Source organism: Elaeis guineensis, chromosome 8, assembly GCF_000442705.2.
Source record: "Elaeis guineensis isolate ETL-2024a chromosome 8, EG11, whole genome shotgun sequence".
Lineage (NCBI taxonomy): Eukaryota > Viridiplantae > Streptophyta > Magnoliopsida > Arecales > Arecaceae > Elaeis > Elaeis guineensis.
In genome coordinates, this window is record NC_026000.2 from 11,491,629 (window position 1) to 11,515,652 (window position 24,024).

The 24,024-nt window shown below is 35.0% G+C and overlaps 1 protein-coding gene across 6 annotated transcripts in view; it reads right to left on the reverse strand.

Annotated features, from left to right (window-relative positions):
• Positions 1 to 269: 269 nt before the first annotated feature.
• The window catches only part of LOC140851025 (uncharacterized), a 41,928-nt gene continuing 18,173 nt past the window's right edge, over positions 270 to 24,024 (reverse strand). Inside the window, exons 1-5 of one of the 6 annotated variants that reach the window (XR_012143391.1) lie at positions 20,134 to 20,377; positions 18,086 to 18,268; positions 14,708 to 14,865; positions 3,560 to 3,989; positions 270 to 564 (exon numbers count right to left, since the gene is read on the reverse strand). Coding sequence is in view for 5 of the 6 variants with exons in the window: in XM_073261967.1 (XP_073118068.1) it covers positions 457 to 564; positions 14,708 to 14,865; positions 18,086 to 18,251 (432 nt within the window). In the remaining variant the exon portion in view is untranslated. Of the gene's footprint in view, positions 565 to 3,559; positions 3,990 to 10,493; positions 10,768 to 14,707; positions 14,866 to 18,085; positions 18,269 to 18,845; positions 19,182 to 20,133; positions 20,463 to 24,024 lie in introns of those variants that run through there. The other 5 variants (XM_073261967.1, XM_073261968.1, XM_073261966.1 and 2 more) reach the window with 5 other exon arrangements.

Here is a 24,024-nt window from a genome sequence, read left to right on the forward strand (position 1 = left end):
ACGGAAGATAACACGGTTTCAGAAAAATTCAGATTGCTTAGAAAACACAAAGTTGAGAAGGCTTGGTGGATGGATTAAGAAAATTGTACAACCGGCTATCACTAGCATTTCTTTATCGGCAATCATCAGAAGAACTACCAGCAGTGCTGCATGTTCAGAGCAACCACATGCTCTGCCATCTACTTCAGAACAGAAAAAGCCGGATCAACATTTAATACAAGGACTGTAGGTGTTGTTTCTGAGCATGGTTCAATTGCACTAAATCATCATTTCTCAAATGCAAGATACCATTCAAATCTGCTGCACATGTCCAGCGATAATTTTCATTCTAGGAAGTAAATATATCCCAACCGAAAGAAAGAATAGTAAACCAGAGTTATTACCACTAATTGCATCTCATTTACAAACAACACTTTGAGATGATTTAAAACTTGGAGGAAGGAAAACAATAAGGCATCACAAGATATTAATCATCCTCTTCATCTCTGCAGACCTTCTCGGATCAGGCTCAGCAATGGCTCTCTCAGTCAAAACATGTTTGATCCGGCACATTGACTTCCTTACCTGTAATTTAAATTCAGGCTACTACATCAGAGAGGTTCATAATGCATTCAGTCATAGAATCTTATCCCTTAAAATGGAGAAAGAAAAGAACTGAAGAACATCTAAAAGGAGTATCCTGAATTAAATTCAGAGTGTGAAATGTGTAAATATATTGGATGCCCTTTTTTTCATGACCAATGCACATAATTCAATAACATGTTTAACTTTTTATCGGAGAGCTTCTTAAGATATCAATGTTATACAAAGCCTACAACTGGAACATGAAAGACCAGTGAAGATTAAAAGCCTCCTTGACACGTAATGTGGGAACGAACATCTTGACATGAAAACATCTTACCATATTTATCTTATGCACCATATATAAAAGTGCCAATAAGTTTTTGTCAAGAAGAAATCACAGCCATTAACTCTTATTGAATAAATCTTGGTCATGTAAGCCACCACAAAAGAATCCTACTTAAATTTCTGCCAAGAAATTTTACTTAAATTTGATAAAGCCATGATAAAAGAATCCTATTTAAATTTCTGTCAAGAAGCTTACATAAATTTCTGTAGAGAAGCAAACTTAAATATCTGCCATTGTGACCTTCAAATTTTTAACTTGAATAACGTGGCACGTTCAGACCAGATAAATCTTTCCTAGAAGTATGGTTGCCCAACTTCCTTCTAAACCGAGACCTCTCCACATTACTTCTGATTGGCCATGTGGGAGTATGGCCTATAAGACTCAGATTGTGGCTAGAGGTGCATACAACGAAATATTAAGTACTATCCTACAGGAAATAGTTGGAATGACAACTGGTTTATGTGCATCCTCGAGTCCAATTGTTCTGTTGGAAACTATCATCGAATAAATTACCCTGTGCTGATGTGCTCTCTGCGAGAGGCCTTGATCAGGGATATTGCTCAAGGTGTAACTTGGACAGAGAAAATGTCATTCATGCTCTCTTCTCTTGTCCGACTTAAAAATATTAGGAATGGGTAACACATAGAGGATGCTTGGTATGAATCAACGTTTTAAATCCTGTGGTACAAAAGTGTCTCGGTTTTTCCATGAAACGGGAAGTCCTGCTGTTCCATCCCATCTCGACAACAATTTTGATCATGTATCCTGATGAATATCCTCCATCTTTCTCCTCTTCTTCTTTTCTTTCTTTCTTTTCCTTCCTTTCTTTTTTTCCTCTACCTTTCTTTCTTTTCTTTCCCCTTTCTTTCTTTTTCTGCTCCTTTCTTTTTTTATATATTTTTCTTCTTCTTTCCTTTCATTTTTTTTCTTTTCTTCATCTTTTCTTCCTTTCCTTCTTTCCTTTCTTCTTCTCTCCCTATGTGAATGGGTTTCGGAGTCTCGAGCTCGTCCTGATCCCATTTTCTCATAGGGACAGGATGGCCAGGACGTAAAACCATGGAATGAATGCTTCTCAACTTCATTGGTCAGATTTTGAGATGCCTTACTTCCCCTACTTTATAATACTAACAGAGTGACATGCAAAGAACGTGTCATCCCGCTTGCTATGGATGATCTGGAATTAACAGAACTCTGAACCTTTTCTGAGGTATTAGACAATGGCCTGCTAAGATTATCCAGATGGCAACCATGCTTAGGAATATATGGTATGGTCCATGGCATCCACAAAGCCTCTTAACCAAGGAAACAACTCTCTTAACTCTAAGATGCATCTTATGTGTGGGGTGCCCCCACATCCTGATTCTTCGAAGATTAATTTCGATGATATTGAGAGAGGAAATACAGCTAGAGCAAGATTTATTATCCAAGATAGCAATGGTAGAATGATTGCACCTGTAGGAATTAAGAAACTAGTTTAACAGATGAAAAAGGAGGGAGAGGGGTACCCCTCTCTTTTCCTCCTCCCTTAAAAATTAATATCCAAATAAGGGAAAGGAAATCTCTCCCTTTTCTTTTCCTCTGAATCTCTCAATTCAAACAAAACATAGGGATGGCAATCGGACAGTTATTTTCGGGTATCTGATCCATCCCAAATCCTAATAAGATCTATTTAGCATATCCTATAGGATTTGGGATGGATTTGAAATTTAAAATTAAAATCTAAATAGATTTGGAACGGATTTGGGATTCATCTCTCAGGTATCCGCTATCCGAACCTATATATATATATATATATATATATACACACACACCTCTCTTCTACTGCTCCAAACTCTCTCTAAGCCATAGTCTCCCACCTGATTGAGACTCTTATAGAGGATGGAAAAAATAGTGAAACCGTGGAATACGATTCCCATCCCACTCGATCGACAGACATTTCACGAAAACAAAAAAATCATGAAATGAAAACAAAGAAATCATGAAAACAAATTAAAAGTAAGACCTTTTTCCACATAGATTGTTTTCATTTTTTTCCCATGATTTTTTTTTTTCTTCTTTTTCCTATCATTGGATTTCCTATTTTGGAGTTCTATGAGAAAAGAAAGCACAAGATCGATTGGAGGATTCTTTTGAGACTTGGGGTTTGAGAGCTTAATCTTGGCAGAAGCATGATGTTTTATAAGGTTTAGGGATTTTTGTTTGAAAAGATTTTCTTTTGACTACAAAACTTTAATTTATAGAGATTTTTGTTTGATGAATCAAAACTTAATTTATAGAGATTTTTGTTTGAAGGGATTCATCTGTATTTTGCATCATTTTTCTGACTGTTTAATTTGGATCATCAATTATAAATCATGAGAAACATTCAAAAAAAATATTATTTTTCTTTCTTTTTTTTTTTAAGAGGGGGTGGGGGACGTGGAATTTGAATTTTTTCTCAGTTGTTTATTTATTTTTGTCTCTCTATATTATCATATGGAGACTATAAGAAGTAGATTTTTGAAAATTAATAATGGGATGGGTACCTGACAGGTATCTTGATGTTATTGTAGGATGGGTTTGAAAATTTAGATTAATTTTATAATCAAATTTGGGGTGGATCTAGATAGCCAGGAGATTAATCGAATTGTAGGCAAAATTTAAAGGTACCCTATCTGTTGCCATTCCCCGCGTACATGCCAATGACCCAGACTTCTGCCTCTCGCACTTCCTGGAAGCATATCACCCGTCACCGAGTAGAGCCACGAGCCCCATGTGCAACGGTTAACCGTTCCCTTCTCTTGTCTCCGCCCAGACTCCAGCCCCCGGAGTCAACAAACAAAACTTTAAAATGCGTTTTCTCCTCCAACTCATCAAAACCGATACACGGACTCCTTCAAGACCCAGCAACACGAAGCATTTGGTAACGACTTCAAATATGACTCCCCCGTCCCCACCCCACCCTCGCACTCGTCCCTTCTCTTGGACTCCTTCCCTACCCCATATTCATTCCTTCCACCCCCCCCCCCATTCCTCCTCCATCGCCAACTTGCTGCTTGTTGGAATCAATTATTCTTCATAAGCATCCTCGAAGTAAAACCTGTTATCGAATATTATAAAGTATAACTACCAAAAAAGTTGAATGGCAGAAAAATAAACAGTTAAAAAAAATTTATATTGAAAAGAGTGTTTAGGTAAAAAAAAAATTAAATAGGCTCATAATAATAATTAAAAAAAAAGGTCCTATTTGATGTTCAGATGTCGGTTTTTTTTTTTTTTGTGACATGTGTGAAATAATATATTGATGTGATAAATAAAAAAAATAGAATCTGATCAGGGAGACAATAAAATCACTGGCCTAAAAAAGATTTCAATCCCTTCTCGTGCGAAGATTTGGACCGCACATCCTCCTCCAATGTACAATCCAAAAGTCAAGTACTCCAACGTCTGTCAGTGATACAATTTCGAACAGACATCGATCAAATTCGTCCTCAGTCCAAATAATTAAACAAAAAAATATGAAAGAGAGTGTGTGTGTTTTGATAGAATTTTAAAAAAAAAAAAAAAGAAAGAACTCCCGGGCTGCATGAAGAGAGAACTCTCAGGTTGAATAATTAGAAAAATAAAAAAAAAAAGATTTTTTATAGGCTTAAAGCGGCCGCTGGCTCATGGAGCGCTCGTGGAACATCTGCCTGCGCGCGGAGTGCTCGCGGAGCGAAACGACCGCACGATCAGAGCTAATGCGGAACGGCCACAAAGTGGCCTTGAGCAGATCTCATGCGGAACGACCGCGAAACGGCCTTGCGCAAATCTCACGCGGAATGGCCTTGTGTTTTGGAAAAGAGTTTTTGAAACTTCCAAAAATCAACAATCTCCTGCATGTTTCAAAAACTTATGAAACAATATTTAAATTCAGCAAATATTTTTCTTTAGATTTTTACTGTGCTTAGTACAAATACCTTCTGGATTTGAACTTGCATTTAGTATAAAAATACATATAGTATGAAGACGAACCGATCAAAATACGGGGTAGTGCTATTTAGGCCATGCGCTTGCTTTGATTTTCATAAGAGTTACTAGGGATTCTTCCTAATTCCATAGTCGCAGCCTTACGACTACTCTCACTAAGATAGATCCTCTAAGGATGCGTATAATGAAATCATACCTCGCTGAACTTTCAACCTTGGATCTATTAAGAGCTATGCTCAACCTAATCATTACACATAGAGCATTACACCATTGGGATGGATTAGAGACAAACTCCAAGAATCAGTACTCTCAGATGTCACCTCAGAGATCATTACCCTTTGAATCTTGATCCTGGGATCTCCAATTGTAAAAATAGGAATCCACTCTGGTGACTAATATATGGGCTTAAGCCCCATTCCCCTCGATGTCTCAAAGATCGAAGCTTTTAAAAGATCTTTGGTCAAAAGATCAAATAGATTATTTTTTAATCTTATAAATTGAAGTAATATCACATCTTTCATTTTATTTCTCACAGCTTTGTATCTGATCAGGATATGATTGTTTATCTTTTTGTTTGATATCTGTTGATTTAACAGATCTATTAAAGCTCTACAATCATAATTTATTGATATTATAGATATTTTAAATAAAAAAATTTCAATATCATTAATTAAATCTTTTAGCCACTGTGCTTCAGTACAAGTGGTGTCAAGAGCAGTTAATTCAGATTCTAACATGCTTCTTGATATTATTATTTGTTTACATGATCCCCAAGATACTGTACCTCCTCTAAACATGAAGAGATATCCTATGGTAGACTTAACATCTAAATTATCTGTCATTCAGTTAACATCACTATATCCTTCTAGTACTTCTGAATAACTGGAGAACAAAAGAGAGTAATCTACAGTTCCCTTTAAATATCTAAAGACTCTTTTAAGGACTTTTCAATATTTTTCACTAGGATTGCTAGTATACTGACTTAGCCTACCTACTGCATAAGCTATATCAGGATGGGTTCTATTTGCTACATATAATAGTGATTTTATCTTCTGAAAATACTCTAATTGCCTTACAGATTCTCTTAAATTCTTAGTTAAGTGAGAACTATGATCAAATGGAGGAGAGATAGGATTTAGATCAAAATATTCAAATTTTTTAAGTATTTTTTCTATTGAATTTGTTAGGTTTATTGCTATTTCATTATTTATTCTTTTAAATTTTATTTCTAAGATTATATCAGCTTCTCCTAAGTCTTTCATTTCAAAATTAATTGACAAATAATCTTTAGTTTCTTATATTATTTTTAGTGATGTTCTAAATAATAGAATATCATCTACATACAGGCATAAAATGATAAAATCTGAGTTATTCTTTTTATAATACACACATTTATAATATTCATTAATTCTAAAGTTATCACCTAGGATAATTTCATCAAATTTAAAATGTCATTGTCTAGGAGCTTATTTTAATCCATAAAGTGATTAATTAGTTTACATACCTTATGTTCTTATCCTTTGACTATAAAATCTTAAGATTAGTTTATATAGATTTCTTCTTCTAATTCTCTATTTAAGAATACAATTTTTACGTCTATTTGATTAATCATTAATTTATGAATTGATGCTAATGCTACTAAGGTTCTTAAGATGGTTATCCTAGCTACAAGAGCATAGGTATCAAAATAATCTATGTCTTCCTTTGACTGTATCCCTTTGCTACTAGCCTAACTTTATATCTTTCTACTATTCCATCTGGTCTTAATTTTCTTTTGAAAATCCATTTAGTTTCTATTGCTTTATTTTCTAGAGGTAAATCTAATAAAATCCAAGTTTTATTCTCTAGGATTGATTGAATTTTACTATTTATGGCTTCCCTTCAATATGATGAATCTGATGATGACATAGCTTCATCATATGTGCAAGGATCACCCTTTACAAGGTATGTAAATAATTCTTCTTCAAATTTTTTTTCAATTTTGTTCCTCTTCTTCTTAATTCAATTTCAGTTTCAAATTCTAGTTCTATAGATTTAGAAGAAGATGGTTCACATATTAGGGATCTAGAAATTTTAGTCTTAAAAGAAAAAATATCCTCAAAGAAAAAAGCATCTCTAGCTTCAAGGATTGAATTATAACTTATATCACTAATATCAGATTTAATCACTAAGAACCTATAGGTATTGCTATTTTATGCATAGCCTATAAAGATAGCATCTATAGTTTTAGATTCTAGCTTTCTTTTTTTGAGTTTAGGAATATTCACCTTAGCTAGACACCCCCACATTTTGAAAAAATTCAAGCTAGGAGTCCTGTTTTTTCAAAATTCATAAGGGGTCTTATCACTATCCTTAACAGGACCCTATGTAGGATGAAGCAAAAAGATAGAAGAGCTTCCTCTCACAAGTTCTTGGTAGGTCTGAACTAATCAACATAGTATTTACCATATCCAAGAGGGTACAATTTTTACACTCTGCCACATCGTTAGACTGTGGAGAGTAAGGAGCAGTTACTTCATAAATTATTCCATATTCTTGATAGAATAGAAAAAAATCATTTGAAGTATACTTTCCTCCTCTATCAGACCTAAGAATCTTAATTTTCTTCTTGTTGATTTTCTACTTCACTCTTATAAATTTAAAATTTATTGAAGATTTCATCCTTAGATTTAATTAACAATAACAATATCTGAAAAAATCATCTATAAAGGTTACTATGTACTTATTACTACCACGGGTTGCAGTTTTAGAAGAGTACATCACTATGTATCAACTTCAAGATTGAAGAATTTTTTTCGACTAATTTAAATAATTTTTTTGACTGTTTAGATTCAGCACATATTTTACATTTAGATATATCTAACATTGATTTGGGAATAAGCTTTAAATCCATCATGTATTTGATTTTTCTTAATTGTACATGACCCAATCTATTATGCCATAATTTTTGATTAGATTTATTTACAAAATAAATTTGATTTTCAGCTTTATTAATAAAATAATTTATTATATTCAATTTGAACAAGCCTTCACTTACATATCCTCTTCTTGTGAAAGCATTATTCTTAGTTATCACAATTTTATTACAATCAAGGACAATTTTATATCCTCTCTGAACCAGCTGAGACCCACTAACTAGGTTCTTTCTAAGGTCTGGAATGTATAATACATCTGTTAGGATAAGAACTTTTTCAGAAGTCATCTTCAAGTTAATTCGTCCTTGTTCCTTGATTCTGACGGTTGTATTGTTCCCAAGGATTATACCTCCTCCGCTTGAGTCCTGAATAGTAGTGAACCAGGAGCGGTCAAAACAAATGTGAACATTAGTTCCTAAATCTAACCATCAATCAAGGTTAAAGGAAGTAACATTAACTTCAGGGTCAAAACTTACTGACTTAAAGATGGTGCCTTCTGGACCTTCAACTACATGAGATTGAGGTTTCGAGGAACCAGAAGGTTTGGGAAAGGGCTCCTTCAGTGAAAACAGTCTCTCGCAAGATGGTTTGTCCTTTCACACACAAAGCAAAATTTATCACTTGGATCTTGGGCAGGCTTGTTAGATCCAGTGTTATTGACCTTGAAGTTTTTACCCTTATGCTTGAATTTATTTGAGTTAGGCCGGTTAGGTTGATTTGACTGGTATTGTTGGTTTGATTGAAATCTAGATTTTGATTTGAATTTGGTATGGATAAAGTTAGCTTGGGCATCTAGGACTTTGGTTTGCTGAGTTTTGGATTTGTGTTAATCTTCTATCCTGATTAAATTTAGAAGTTGAGTTAGGATTAGTTCTCTTTGCTTATAGAGCTGACCTTTGGCAAAGCCGTCCCAAGAAGGAGGCAACTTATTAAGAAGGCTTGAGACTTTAAATTCTTCAGATAGAACGGTTCCATTGGTTTGAAGCTTCCTAAGGTATTCTTGGAATTAGTGGAGTTGGTCATTTATAGGTTTGTCGTCTATCACAACAAATCTAAGAAATGATGCAATGTTCAACCGTTTAACCCCAGCATCATCAAGGCCATATTCAGACTCTAGATTATCCCATAATTTTTTTGTACTTTTTGCAGATAAATAGATATCATAGAATGAATCAGAAAAGACACTTAGAATTCTATCCTTACAAAGATAGTCTGCTTTAGGGGTAGCAAAAGTGGTTGAACTAGAGGAGGCAGAGGATTGGCCAAAAATCGACCAGAGCTCCAAAGTGGTTAGCCAAAGTTTCATTTGGTTTTGCCACCTTCTAAAGTTGATTCCATCAAATTTGTCGAGTTTAAGGCTAATGGTTTCATCTCTAAAGGTAGCCATTTGGTCCAAGTAATGTTCAGAGGAACAGACTGAAGTTTGAAAAAAATTTATTAGTTTTTCTTTTTTTTTTTTTGCTTTATTAACTAGCGTGACTTAATAACTTTTATTAAAGGTTGAGCATGCAACAATACATGTTTTGTGGGGATCTTTGATTAACTTGCACAATAGAAATGATGCTATGAATAATTAAAAAAAATTATACAGAGAACACTATAATTATGTATAATAATTATATTTAATATAAAATATATACATGCACTACAAAAAATATCTACGAAATCTCCTTTAGATTGTTATCAAATATTATAAAGTATAACTACAAAATAGTTGAATAATAGGAAAATGAACGGCTAAAAAAAATTTGTATTGAAGAGAGTGTCTAGGTAAAAAAAACATTAAATAGGCTCACAATAACATAAAAGAAGAGAGATTCTATTTGATGTTCAGATGCCGATTCAAAAAAAAAAAAAAAAATTTTGATGTGTTTGAAATAATATATTGATGTGATAAATAAAAAAAAGATAGAACATGACTGGAGAGGCGGTAAAACCACTATCTTAAAAGAGTTTCAATCTCTTTTCGTGCAAAAATTTGAACCGCACATTCTTCTCCAAAGTACAATCCGAAAGCTAAATACTCTAACATTTATCGGTGGCTCTGACAGATGCCGATTAAACTTGTCTTCAATCCAAATAATTAAATAAAAAAAATAAGAAAAAATATGTGTATTCTGACAGAATTAAAAAAAAAAAATTCTCGACTGAACTCTCAGTTGAATAATCAGAGAAATGAGAAAAGAATCGCTGGTGCATGAAACGCTCGCAAATCTCACATGGAATGGCCTCGCGCCTCGGAAAGGAGTTTTTGAAGCTCCCAAAAGTCAACAATACTCTCATCCCCAACTGTTGCTTTTGCATGCTGGTAAAATAAGCCTCATCTCTTTGGCCAATAAGTACATCCAAATTTGATAAACTGGTATGCTCAAAGGCCAATAAGCACATCCAAATTTGATAAACTGGTATGCTCAAAACAGAATCAGCTTTCACGGAAGATAACACGGTTTCAGAAAAATCAGATTGCTTAGAAAACACAAAGTTGAGAAGGCTTGGTGGATGGATTAAGAAAACTGTACAACCGGCTATCATTAGTATTTCTTTATCGGCAATCATCAGAAGAACTACCAGCAGTGCTGCATGTTCAGAGCAACCACATGCTCTGCCATCTACTTCAGAACAGAAAAAGCCGGATCAACATTTAATACAAGGACTATAGGTGTTGTTTCTGAGCATGGTTCAATTGCACTAAATCATCATTTCTCAAATGCAAGATACCATTCAAATCCGCTGCACATGTCCAGCGATAATTTTCATTCTAGGAAGTAAATATATCCCAACCGAAAGAAAGAATAGTAAACCAGAGTTATTGCCACTCATTGCATCTCATTTACAAACAACACTTTGAGATGATTTAAAACTTGGAGGAAGGAAAACAATAAGGCATCACAGGATATTAATCATCCTCTTCATCTCTGCAGACCTTCTCAGATCAGGCTCAGCAATGGCTCTCTCAGTCAAAACATGTTTGATCCGGCACATTGACTTCCTTACCTGTAATTTAAATTCAGGCTACTACATCAGAGAGGTTCATAATGCATTCAGTCATAGAATCTTATCCCTTAAAATGGAGAAAGAAAAGAACTGAAGAACATCTAAAAGGAGTATCCTGAATTAAATTTAGAGTGTGAAATGTGTAAATATATTGGATGCCCTTTTTTTCATGACCAATGCACATAATTCAATAACATGTTTAACTTTTTATCGGAGAGCTTCTTCAGATATCAATGTTATACAAAGCCTACAACTGGAACATGAAAGACCAGTGAAGATTAAAAGCCTCCTTGACACGTAATGTGGGAACGAACATCTTGACATGAAAACATCTTGCCATATTTATCTTATGCACCATATATAAAAGTGCCAATAAGTTTTTGTCAAGAAGAAATCACAGCTATTAACTCTTATTGAATAAATCTTGGTCATGTAAGCCACCACAAAAGAATCCTACTTAAATTTCTGCCAAGAAATTTTACTTAAATTTGATAAAGCCATGATAAAAGAATCCTATTTAAATTTCTGTCAAGAAGCTTACATAAATTTCTGTAGAGAAGCAAACTTAAATATCTGCCATTGTGACCTTCAAATTTTTAACTTGAATAGCGTGGCACGTTCAGACCAGATAAATCTTTCCTAGAAGTATGGTTGCCCAACTTCCTTCTAAACCGAGACCTCTCCACATTACTTCTGATTGGCCATGTGGGGGTATGGCCTATAAGACTCAGATTGTGGCTAGAGGTGCATACAACGAAATATTAAGTACTATCCTACAGGAAATAGTTGGAATGACAACTGGTTTATGTGCATCCTCGAGTCCAATTGTTCTGTTGGAAACTATCATCGAATAAATTACCCTGTGCTGATGTTCTCTCTGCGAGAGGCCTTGATCAGGGATATTGCTCAAGGTGTAACTTGGGCAGAGAAACTGTCATTCATGCTCTCTTCTCTTGTCCGACTTAAAAATATTAGGAATGGGTAACACATAGAGGATGCTTGGTATGAATCAACGTTTTAAATCCTGTGGTACAAAAGTGTCTCGGTTTCTCCATGAAACGGGAAGCCCTGCTGTTCCATCCCATCCCATCTCGACAACAGTTTTGATCATGTATCCTGATGAATATCCTCCATCTTTCTCCTCTTCTTCTTTTCTTTCTTTCTTTTCCTTTCTTTCTTTTTTTCCTCTACCTTTCTTTCTTTTCTTTTCCCTTTCTTTCTTTTTCTGCTCCTTTCTTTTTTTATATATTTTTCTTCTTCTTTCCTTTCATTTTTTTCTTTTCTTCATCTTTTCTTCCTTTCCTTCTTTCCTTTCTTCTTCTCTCCCTATGTGAATGGGTTTCGGAGTCTTGAGCTCGTCCTGATCCCATTTTCTCATAGGAACAGGATGGCCGGGACGTAAAACCATGGTATGAATGCTTCTCAACTTCATTGGTCAGATTTTGAGATGCCTTACTTCCCCTACTTTATAATGCTAACAGAGTGACATGCAAAAAACGTGTCATCCAGCTTGCTATGGATGATCTGGAATTGACAGAACTCTGAACCTTTTCTGAGGTATTAGACAATGGCCTGCTAAGATTATCCCGATGGCAACCATGCTTAGGAATATATGGTATGGTCCATGGCATCCACAAAGCCTCTTAACCAAGGAAACAACTCTCTTAACTCTAAAAGATGCATCTTATGTGTGGGGTGCCCCCATATCCTGATTCTTCGAAGATTAATTTCGATGATATTGTGAGAGGAAATACAGCTAGAGCAGGATTTATTATCCAAGATAGCAATGGTAGAATGATTGCACCTGTGGTATGCTTAGTTCATGCAAAATTTGTGCTTATGCTGCATTGCTACAGCTTGTAAAGGTCTGATGTATGGTTACTTAGAAGGGGATTCATCTACAGTTATCTTGGGTTACTCAGACGAAATCAGGTTCATGGCATCCTTATTTGCTAGATGCACATAATCAAATGGAAAACAGTTTATGAGAGACTGCCTCTGTGAAAGGGACCAAATTCACCTTTCACAACTTTTTATAGGTGGCCTAAGTCATCTGAACATTTACAAAACAACATTACTAAAACCCAGGAGAAAGTATTTTTTAATTTGTGTTAAATAATTTCTTTCCATGAAACTTTCTTCGTATATCCAAAAAAGTTTTCCAGATTTTCTAATTCCTTATAATGTTTATATTAATTTTCATTTTGTATTCTAGAAAATTTCTCATGGTTTACATTTTCTCTAAGTTATTTTCTCTTTTATTTTTCTGGGAATATGACCAACATTTTTTTTTTTTTTGGTGTGTGTGTGTGTGTGCGCGCGTGCTTTTTTTTTTTTTTTTTTTTTTCCTTTGGCGCAGGGTGGGGGGGGGGTGGGGGGGGAGATCCATTTTTTATTGGAAATTTTCATTTTAGTTCCATGTGTTTGGTTAGATTTGTCTATGGAAAGTTTTCTTACCATTGTCAAAGACATATTTTTTGGGATTGAAGGGTATGATTACTAGGTTGCTTTGTCTTTGTTTCAAAGGAAACCAAAAGTATTAATATTATGCTGAGGACAATCATCAGTCCTCTCTCTCTCTCTCTCTCTCTTCTTTTTGTGATATCAAGAGCACGCCTAAATATTTTTGCTACTAATCAAGTAAAAAATACAGCAATTAGCAATCAATAAGCACCAAATACTCAAGGTAACAGTGATAATTTGAGCAGAATATGGTATATTTAGGGAGTGGAATGCTTCTTTAGGCAGAATTATCAATGTGATGTTTTAAAATTGTAGAATTACAACTTCAAACTATTGCTACTGTTTGATTTTTTTTTTTTTCATTTTTAGATTGAATATGAATAGTTTGGTGAAATTTGGCTCATATGTAGTTCTTGATAAAGTTAAGAAAATAATTTTTGGTTTCTGTCATCCTCTCTTAAACATGCATTTGCACATACATTTTCATTAGTTTGTTAAAACATTTATATGCAAACACTATGTAACATTAATATATCATTAGCATCACATGTTGTTTAACTTACATGTCAATCTAATGTAACTTTCTACCACGAAATTTTGGGCCTGATTGGATACTCGCATCCCTAATCCATCAGAAATCATTGCTGGGTGGAAAAATGAGAACAAATCCTAGAGAATCAAGGCAGGATAGTGGGATAATTGTGGGTGTGGAGATTCCCTTATCTTGAAATTTTGGGAATTTAGTATTCCTTCTAAGAGGTGATTAACATTATCACTAAAATTCAGGGATTAGATAATCTTAATCTTCCAAAACAACGTAGACTATCTATCACTTTGCTGACCTATATGCCCCTTCTCACTTTCCCGCTGATGGGAAGTTATCCTACGTATGGCTTATACAAGCATCCAAAAAGACCATTAAGCCTGTTGATATCATATATGTAGTTAACGTGCAAAAATCAATGCATAAATTTATTTTCTTTGAAACTATGTCTTGCACAAATTAAATTCCAACCAAAAACATAAAGGATCATTTGAAATGCTATGTTTCATTTGACTAGTTAAGAACTAAGACATTCCTTCACAAACATGCTTAAACATGGTTATAAAGACGTTGAAATGATCTATGTATTAAAATGTCATTGCAGTAGTGCAACAAAGTATGTCCCTTGCATATCAACAACTGCAATGCTATAGGAGCTCCCACAACCAAAGCCACCAGATTAAGACAACTCTATGAAAGAAAAGGACAATCTTCTTAATAAATATGGAATTCCAGAGTCAACTCTCTTATAAGATTTAAGAAAAAATGTTGTTAGTTTCAAAGCAAGATTATAACATCAACAATCAATGCGCCACACATCGGATGTTTAATTTACATTATGAGATCAAGACCATAAACAGGTAATCCAACATTTTGGGAAAAAATATCCAAAAAAAGGATATAAAGAAATTAACAGAGAAAGGTATTCCATACCTTGGAAATGCGTTCAGGGTTAGGAAAACGTAGGTTTTGAGCATGAAGCATCTGGCGCTGAGTCATTAGCATGTTCTTTTCCTTCAAGAGAACATACCATAACTTGTTAAGGTCATCCCAGGATTTGAGACGCAATTCAGAAGCTTTCCAGCTACGACCTGGAAAGGATAAAACTATAAGAATGGGATTTTTTTTGGCTAAACTCTCTTAAAGCACTTTGTAGTTCATAATACTGGCATGAACCAGCTAATTAGTGAGTGACTGCACAGGTCAAACATCAACTAAGCTCATATAAGAAACATCACACGTTCATACTATTTCTATTCATGCTATCAAATTTCCAATATGCAACCAAAGGCCAGCACGTATAAGAAAACTGAATTTGAAAACATAAATTTGGCTAGGAGCCCTACAAATGTACAAGACTATGTATGTTGGTTATTGCTAATGCCCAGTGTCCTATTTTGTCAAGGAAGCTAACCTTTCTTTCTCCTTTTTTTTTTTTTTTTTTTTTTTGCTGCAAGACTAGGGATGCAATATAGAACATACAATTGAAACAGTCCTGCTATGTATTTTTCAACTAAGTTAAATTGAAAGGGACATGGACTCTTATTTCTGAGAGTAAGCTAGAAAATTCCATTTCTTACCAAGCCAGAAACTTTCAGATCATTTCAACAAAAAAAGAAAGGAAAGAAAAGTTGTTACTGATTATCCCTAGAATATCATCCTGGAAACAATAAGCTGTGCTTTTAAACCTCTCATGCAATACCTGTTGAGCTTGGTAGTTTTATAGTCAAGACAGCCTCCAATCAACAATGAGCCACCTCAGTGATATAGCTCTCGCAAATCACAGCAGATAAGCTCACCATGTCTTCCAAATCAAGCTTTCCAACCACTGTGGAAGTGTGATTAAGAAGAACATGCCAGGAAGCTGCAATAACACAATGATTTTGCTAAATTGTATCAACATATAGTTGGTCAACCAGTAACCCCAAGCATAGACCAACAAGTAAGACCTTTTTGGTTTGTTGTAAGTGGGCTGAGTGGTAGCCCACTTCACCAAAGTGACCTCGGCTCCAGACAAAGTCACTTTGGGGCATTTCTCCTGTTCATGGGCCATGTTGAGGTCCAACTTTGTCTCCACTACGAGCCAACCAAACACCCGAAGTGGGCTTCTGCTAGGCTGAACTGATTTCAGATGCCCAGTTAGGGGCAACCAAACGGACCCTTAGAAAATTGTGTTTACAGTTATAGACCAAAGATTTAGCATTCGGCTAAGAGCCAATCAGTAACCTATGGGTAATTATAGCAATATGTTTCCAATATTTTCAGGAGAGACAGCTAAAATGGGCACAAAAAAAAAAAGACCACCCATGGGAATCAATTCTATTTTCCTTTTGTTGTGTTGAGGCTGCCAATACCAGGTGGTGAGGTTCACATCCCATTCTTTAGAACCTTTACTACATCATGCTTGAATCTAATCAAGGTTTGCCGTAACAGTACATGCCATCGTACTGGGAGAGGGGGTTCCAAGACTTGGCATGCGGAACAGGCCCCAACATTGGGCGTACCAACACTACACCAGTATGGTACCAGAATAGAACACCAGGACAACTAACCTTGAATCTAATCAATGAGAATCTTTGTGGCACAGCCCACATTACCCCAAATAAGAAAGACCTAGAATCAAGAAGCAACAATCAAACACGATCGAAGCATGTATAGCAAGCTTCAAAAACTCAGTTTCCCCTTCAATGAAACAAATGAGTTTCAAATTCAGTTGGTTTAGCAATTTCCATGGTTTCAGGTCTAGCTTCAGCTGAAACTATAAAAAGTTTAAAAAAAGTATAAATCAAGATTAGGAGAAACAAAAAAAAAAAAACAAAATAGTTCAAGAAAATAAGTTACACATCATCTCAAAGATATTATATTATTTGGGGCCTTCTGATTGTATGCTTTCACAAACAACCAAATTTTTAAAATAAATAAAAATAAAAAACATTCTGTATGTAATACATCACTTTGCATTTAAAGGCTATGTAAGTAGGTCAGCAAAAATTCTTGTGAAACTTAATAAAAAACTTACAGAGCTATCCGAACCTAAGATTTAATTGGTTTCTCATGCATAAAATAAACCTGTCCCCATAAGTTATTGTCAACCAAAACTAAAAGACTGACCCCAGTATTGACATGGTGATTCAGGTTGAAACCAAAAGATTTTCAGTTTTGGTTTTGGTATCAGAGTTCAAAGAGAAACTTCAATCTATGACATAGAGAATCAGGCCTCTTCCCCTCTTTTTGGTTAACCTTGGAAGGGTTTGTATGCCTTTTACTTTCAATTCAGAATATATCCAGGCATTCTAACAATTAAATACAATGTTATAAGGATGCATTACCAAAACTGTGCTAACTTCTAATTTTCTATGTTGTTATGTACTGCTGTTCTCACCAAGTCGTATCCTTCATCCCTTAGGTTTTTGCTAATCCCACCACCAGCAAACAATCAACTAAACTTATCAACTAATAGATGACACAGAGAATCAGGCCTCATCACTTCTTTTCTTAGTTAACCTTAGAAGGGTTTGGTATGTATGACTTTAAATTCAGAATATGTCCTAGTGTTCTAACAATTAAATGCATTGTTATAAGGGTACATTACTAAGACTGTATTAACTTCTAATTTTCTATGATGCTATGCACTGTTGTGCTTGCTCACCAAGTCGTATCCTTCATCCCTTAGGTTTTTACTAATCCCCCACCAGCAAACAGTTGACCAAAGTTATCAATCAATCAGTAGATGGCATAGAGAATCAGCCTCTTCACCTCCTTTCTGTTAACTCTGGAAAGGTCTGGTATGTCTTTTACTTAAAATTCAGAATATGTCCGGGTGTTGTAACAGTGAAATAAAATATTATAAGGATGCATTAATAAAACTGTATCAACTTCTAATTTTCTACGATGCTATGTACTACTGTCCTCACCAAGTCACATCCTTCATCCCTTAGGTTTTTGTGAGTCCCACCACCAGCAAACAATCGACTAAACTTATCAACTAGTCAATAACTTCTAGGCTCCCAACTCAGATTCTTGCAGCATGCACAATTTAACCATTTTGATAGATGTGAACCTAGATAAAAAATATTTTTCAGATCCATATTCAGTAAAAAGTAGCTACCACTTGTACTTTCAATTTATAATTTTACAAGAAAAGCAGTACAATAAAGGATTACAAGGATAAAGTGTGCCATATAGAATGAGAATGCCCCATCCCATGATAGATAAAATAGCTGGCCCATCTAAGAACTAGGGGAAAAAAAAAAAAAGAGAAATATTTCTGAGACATCTCAAAATTTAAAAGCAAAAGAATAAGAGATATACCATAGACAACAGGCTTTTCATCATCTGTTCTTCTATCCACCTCAAAAAATTCCTCAAGAGGATTGTGCAATTTCTTAGCAGAAGCCGAAGCAGCAGCAGCAGCAGCAGAAGACTCTGATTTGGCTGCTGCATAGAGAACTCTTCCAAAAATCCGGGACACGAACATGATGATATATCAGGTGTCTGCATCAGAAGTTTCAACATAATAAATCAAGCTTCAGGCAGCATATTGTATGACAGCATGCGATTAATTTCTACATAATTAAATCAGTGATATTATTCCAAATATTCCAATTAGCCAATCAGAATGAAATTTCTAAGATTACAGCCCAAGAGCTCAACAGCTAGCGGTGGTGATTCCTGATGATTACAAAAGCGTATCTTTTTGAAAATGAAAAATCATACTAAAGGAGGGTTCTATGAGTAAGGTGATCCTAGAAAACTTTTTGAATGCATATATAAATGAGAAAGGAAGAGAACAGGAACACTTTCGTAATGGTAAATGGGAAGCGTTTTCGTATTTTTACCACTCGGAAGGAAGAAGAAAAAAAAAAAAAAAAGGAGGGGCTTGACGGAGCCCAATGACCGAGATGGCGACGAATCACCGGCTCCCAGTGCACGGCGAACGGGGAATGAGGAGTGGAGGAAGGAGGCGATGGGAACGGAATGGTGTAGGGTTTAATGTGGAGAGAGGTGAACTATTTTCCGAACTGGATCGAGCTATGAACCAGAAGTACCCCCGGTTCGACTCAATCCTTACCTTCTTTTTAGGCCGGCCCAATAATTGACTCAACGAATTGGACCGGTGTAGCATTGATAGTCTAGGGCTGGAACTGGACTGGGCTGGGCCGGGCTCTACCCCAAGCCAAGCCCAGTCCAAAAAATTTGCAAGCTTCGGACTGACATTAGGCCCGATTATTTTGAAAAAAAACCAGCCCGAGCCTGCCTGCCTTCACTTCGGCTTTGTTGGGCTCCATGGCCTCCTTTGGAAACTCGCCGGCGGCGTTGCCCTTGGCTCCCAAAAGCGAAATACATGCTCAAGAAATGGGTTAGGGTTAGGGTTAGGGTTAGGATTAGGAGTAGTGGGATACATATGTACATACATACATACATATATATATATGTACATAGATACATACATACATACATACATATATATATATATATATATATATATATATATATATATATATATATATATGTGTACATACAGAAAATACAAATACTGCAAAAGCGAATCTCCTGGTCATGAATTCAATACATCCCTGACATGTCAAGGTTATTTAACAACGAAATTGGGGCCCAAGTTCCACATAGGAAATTAGGGAAAAGTGTCAAAAGGATTGTTAAGACAAGTCAGAAGAAACATGAATTTGGATTGAACAAGAACCATCTTCACAGCACTACAAACATGTAGGAAAGTCATTTAGCATGTCTAAAACTACAAATGCTTGAAAGTTTCAATACAAAAATTTCTAAAACATTTCACTTTAGTATATGGAGCGCCAAACTCCCCTACAAAAAACTGATAATTTTTCTCAGGAAAATGCAACTACCTCTTCAAAATAACATAATTAGAAATGGATCAATCGGATTTACTAAACAACTATATACATAAAATTAATTCTTAGCCACCAAAACTATGACAGTTACTCGAAGAAATATCATAGACATAAAATCAACAAGATCTCACTTAGTTTCCTGTTTCCGTTAGTCCGATAATAATTGAAACCTAATCCGATTTCTTAGTAGAACTTAGCACAGAAAACGATTTCAATAATGAATTACTAACATATATAGATCCAAATAAACCCTCCCAACTCAGAGCCCCAGTTAAATAACAAACATGGCTCTAGGACAGTAAAGAACATAGATCCAGGAGCTGAAACAACCAAGCCACATGCAAACTAATATCACAAATAGACGTAAGGAAATAGTTCAACTGTTTGCAAAAAAATTATACTTCTATCAGCATCAAAACCAAAAAAAATCCAGATCTATAGTTACAAATAAAATTTCTAATCCATCAATAGACCTAACAAAGCAACCTGCTTTAAGCCGCGGATAAACTCCACACAAGCTATCCATGTAGATCGATCTCGATCCTGCTTTCTTACAAAGAAGTCGAAAATTTCGCAAAAATCGCCAAAAGAACTCGATAAAACGAATCCAGATCACAGTGCAAATAAATCCAAATACAAAATTTCGAACAAAAGAAAAAAAAATGCAAGGGGAAATCACGGAGAGGAGGCTAGGGTTATATCTCCCGACAAAGGAAGCACAGCCGCAACAACAGAAGCGATGCCTCGAAAACCCTCGTTTTCTCCCGTGGTAGACTATATATAGGCCCAAGCTCGGGCCCGGAGCACCACTTAGCTATCCCTGCTCGATCACGTCCGTAGAGATGCTGCTTCCTCTCGTCCGTAGAGTTGCTGCTTCATCTCGTCCGTAGAGTTGCTGGTCTCTTTACACGTGGCTTAGGTTTGATGGCCCCCTATAGACGTGGCTTAGGTTTGATGGCCCCCTATAGATATCTTCGTAATTTGGAAAGTGCACTCCTTTGATTCAGTTCTCCGCGTGTCGATCCTCGTAAGGTAGAAATGATTGGAGTACAGGAATTAAAGCGGAAGTGTGTTTATAAACTACCAAAGTTGGACACCTGCAGTGCACGTGATGGGAATCAGATGGCTGTGATGGCATCCAAATGATCTTGGCTGTGATGGCATCCAAAAAAAGGTTCTATTTGATGTTCAGATGTTGGTTTATTTTTTTTGTGACACGTGTGAAATAATATATTGATGTGATAAATAAAAAAAAATAAAATCTGATCAGGGAGATGATAAAATCATTGTCCTAAAAAAGATTTCAGTCCTTTCTCGTGCAAAAATTTGAACCACACATCCTCCTTCAATGTACAATCTAAAAGCCAAGTATTCCAACGTCTGTCGGTGATACGATTTCGAACAGATGCCGATCAAATTCGTCCTCAGTCCAAATAATTAAACAAAAAAAATATGAGAGAGAGAGTATGTGTTTTGACAGAATTAAAAAAAAAAAAAGAAAGAACTCTCGACTGCATGAAAAGAGAACTCTCAGGTTGAATAATTAGAGAAATGAGAAAAAAGATATTTTATAGGCTTAAAGCGGCCGCTGGCGCATGGAGCACTCGTGGAACGTCTGCCTGCACGCAGAGTTCTCGCGGAGTGGAACGACCGCGCGATCAGAGCTAATGCGGAACGGCCACAAAGTGGCCTTGAGCAGATCTCGTGCGGAACGGCCGCGGAACGGCCTTGCACAAATCTCACGTAGAATGGCCGTGTGTTTTGGAAAAGAGTTTTTGAAACTCTCAAAAGTCAACAATCCCCTACAAATTTCAAAAATTTATGAAACAATATTTAAATTTAACAAATATTTTAAAATTTTCTTTGGGCTTTTACTGTGCTTAATACAAGTACCTTCTGGGTTTGAACTTGTATTTAGTATAAAAATACACATAGTATGAAGACGAACTGATCTAAATATGGGGTAGTGCTATTTAGGCCATGCGTTTGCTTTGATTTTCATAAGAGTTACTAGGGATTCTCCCTAATCCCATAGTCGCAGCCTTACGACTACTCTCACTAATATAGATCTTCTAAAGATACGTATAACGAAATCGTACCTCGCTGAACTTTCAATCTTGGATCTATTAAGAGCTATGCTTAACCTATTCATTACACATAGAGCATTACACCATTGGGATGGGTTGGAGACAAATTTCAAGAATCGGTGCTCTCAGATGTCACCTTAGAGTTTATTACCCTTTGAATCTTGACCCTGGGATCTCCAATCGTAAAAGTAGGAATCCACTCTGGTGACTAATATATGGGCTTAAGCCCCATTCCCCTCGATGTCTTAAATATCGAAGCTTTTAAAAGATCTTTAGTCAAAAGATCGGACAGATTATTTTTTTTAATCTTATAAATTGAAGTGATATCACATCTTTCATTTTATTTCTCACAATTTTGTATCTGATCAGAATATGATTGTTCATCTTTTTGTTTGATATCTGTTGATTTAACAGATCTATTAGAGCTCTACAATCATAATTTATTAGTATTACAGATATTTTAAATGAAAGAATTTCAATATCATTAATTAAATCTTTTAGCCACTGTGCTTCAATGCAAGTGGTGTCAAGAGCAGTTAATTCAGATTCTAGCATGCTTCTTGATATTATTGTTTGTTTACATGATTCCCAAGATACTGTACCTCCTCCAAACATGAAGAGATATCCTATGGTAGACTTAACATCTAAATTATCTGTCATTCAGTTAGCATCACTATATCCTTCTAGTATTTCTAGATAACTGAAGAACAAAAGAGAGTAATCTACAGTTCCCTTCAAATATCTAAAGACTCTTTCAAGGACTTTTCAATATTTTTCACTAGGATTGCTAGTATACCAACTTAGCCTACCTACTGCATAAGCTATATCAGGATGTGTTCTATTTGCTACATATAATAGTGATTCTATCCCCTGAAAATACTCTAATTGCCTTACAGATTCTCTTAAATTCTTAATTAAGTGAGAACTATGATCAAATGGAGGAGAGACAGGATTTAGATCAAAATATTCAAATTTTTTAAGTATTTTTTCTATTGAATTTGTTAGGTTTATTGCTATTTCATTATTTATTCTTTTAAATTTCATTCCTAAGATTATATCAGCTTCTCCTAAGTCTTTCATTTCAAAATTAATTGACAAATAATCTTTAGTTTCTTATATTATTTTTAATGATGTTCTAAATAATAGAATATCATCTACATACAGGCATAACATGATAAAATCTGAGTTATTCCTTTTATAATACACACATTTATAATGTTCATTAATTCTAAAGTTATCACCTAGGATAATTTCATCAAATTTAATATGCCATTGTCTAGGAGCTTGTTTTAATCCATAAAGTGATTAATTAGTTTACATACCTTATGTTCTTGTCCTTTGACTATAAAATCTTGAGATTGGTTTATATAAATTTCTTCTTCTAATTCTTCATTTAAGAATACAGTTTTTACATCCATTTGATGAATCATTAATTTATGAATTGATGCTAATGCTACTAAGGTTCTTAAGGTGGTTATCCTAGCTACAGGAGCATAGGTATCAAAATAATCTATATCTTCCTTTGACTGTATCCTTTTGCTACTAGCCTAGCTTTATATCTTTCCACTATTTCATCTGGTCTTAATTTTCTTTTGAAAATTCATTTAGTTTCTATTGCTTTATTTTTTGGAGGTAAATCTAATAAAATCCAAGTTTTATTCTCTAGGATTGATTGATTTTATTATTTATGGCTTCCCTCTAATATGATGAATCTGATGATGACATAGCTTCATCATATGTGCAAGGATCACCCTCTATAAGGTATGTAAATAATTCTTTTCCAATTTTTTTTTCAATTTTGTTCCTCTTCTTCTTAATTCAATTTCAATTTCAAATTTTAATTCTATAGATCTAGAAGAAGATGGTTCACATATTAGAGATCTAGAAATTTTAGTCTTAAAAGAAAAAATATCTTCAAAGAAAGAAGCATCTCTAGCTTCAAGGATTGAATTATAACTTATATCACTAATATCAGATTTAATCACTAAAAATCTATAGGTATTGCTATTTTATGCATAGCCTATAAAGACAGCATCTATAGTTTTAGATCGTAGCTTTCTCTTTTTGAGTTTAAGAATATTCACCTTAACTAGACACCCCCACATTTTGAAAAAATTCAAGTTAGGAGTCATGTCTTTCCAAAATTCATAAGGGGTCTTATCACTATCTTTAACAGGACCCTATTTAGGATGAAGCAAGAAGACAGAAGAGCTTCCTCCTACAAGTTCTTAGATAGGTCTGAACTAATCAACAAAGCATTTACCATATCCAAGAGGGTACAATTTTTACA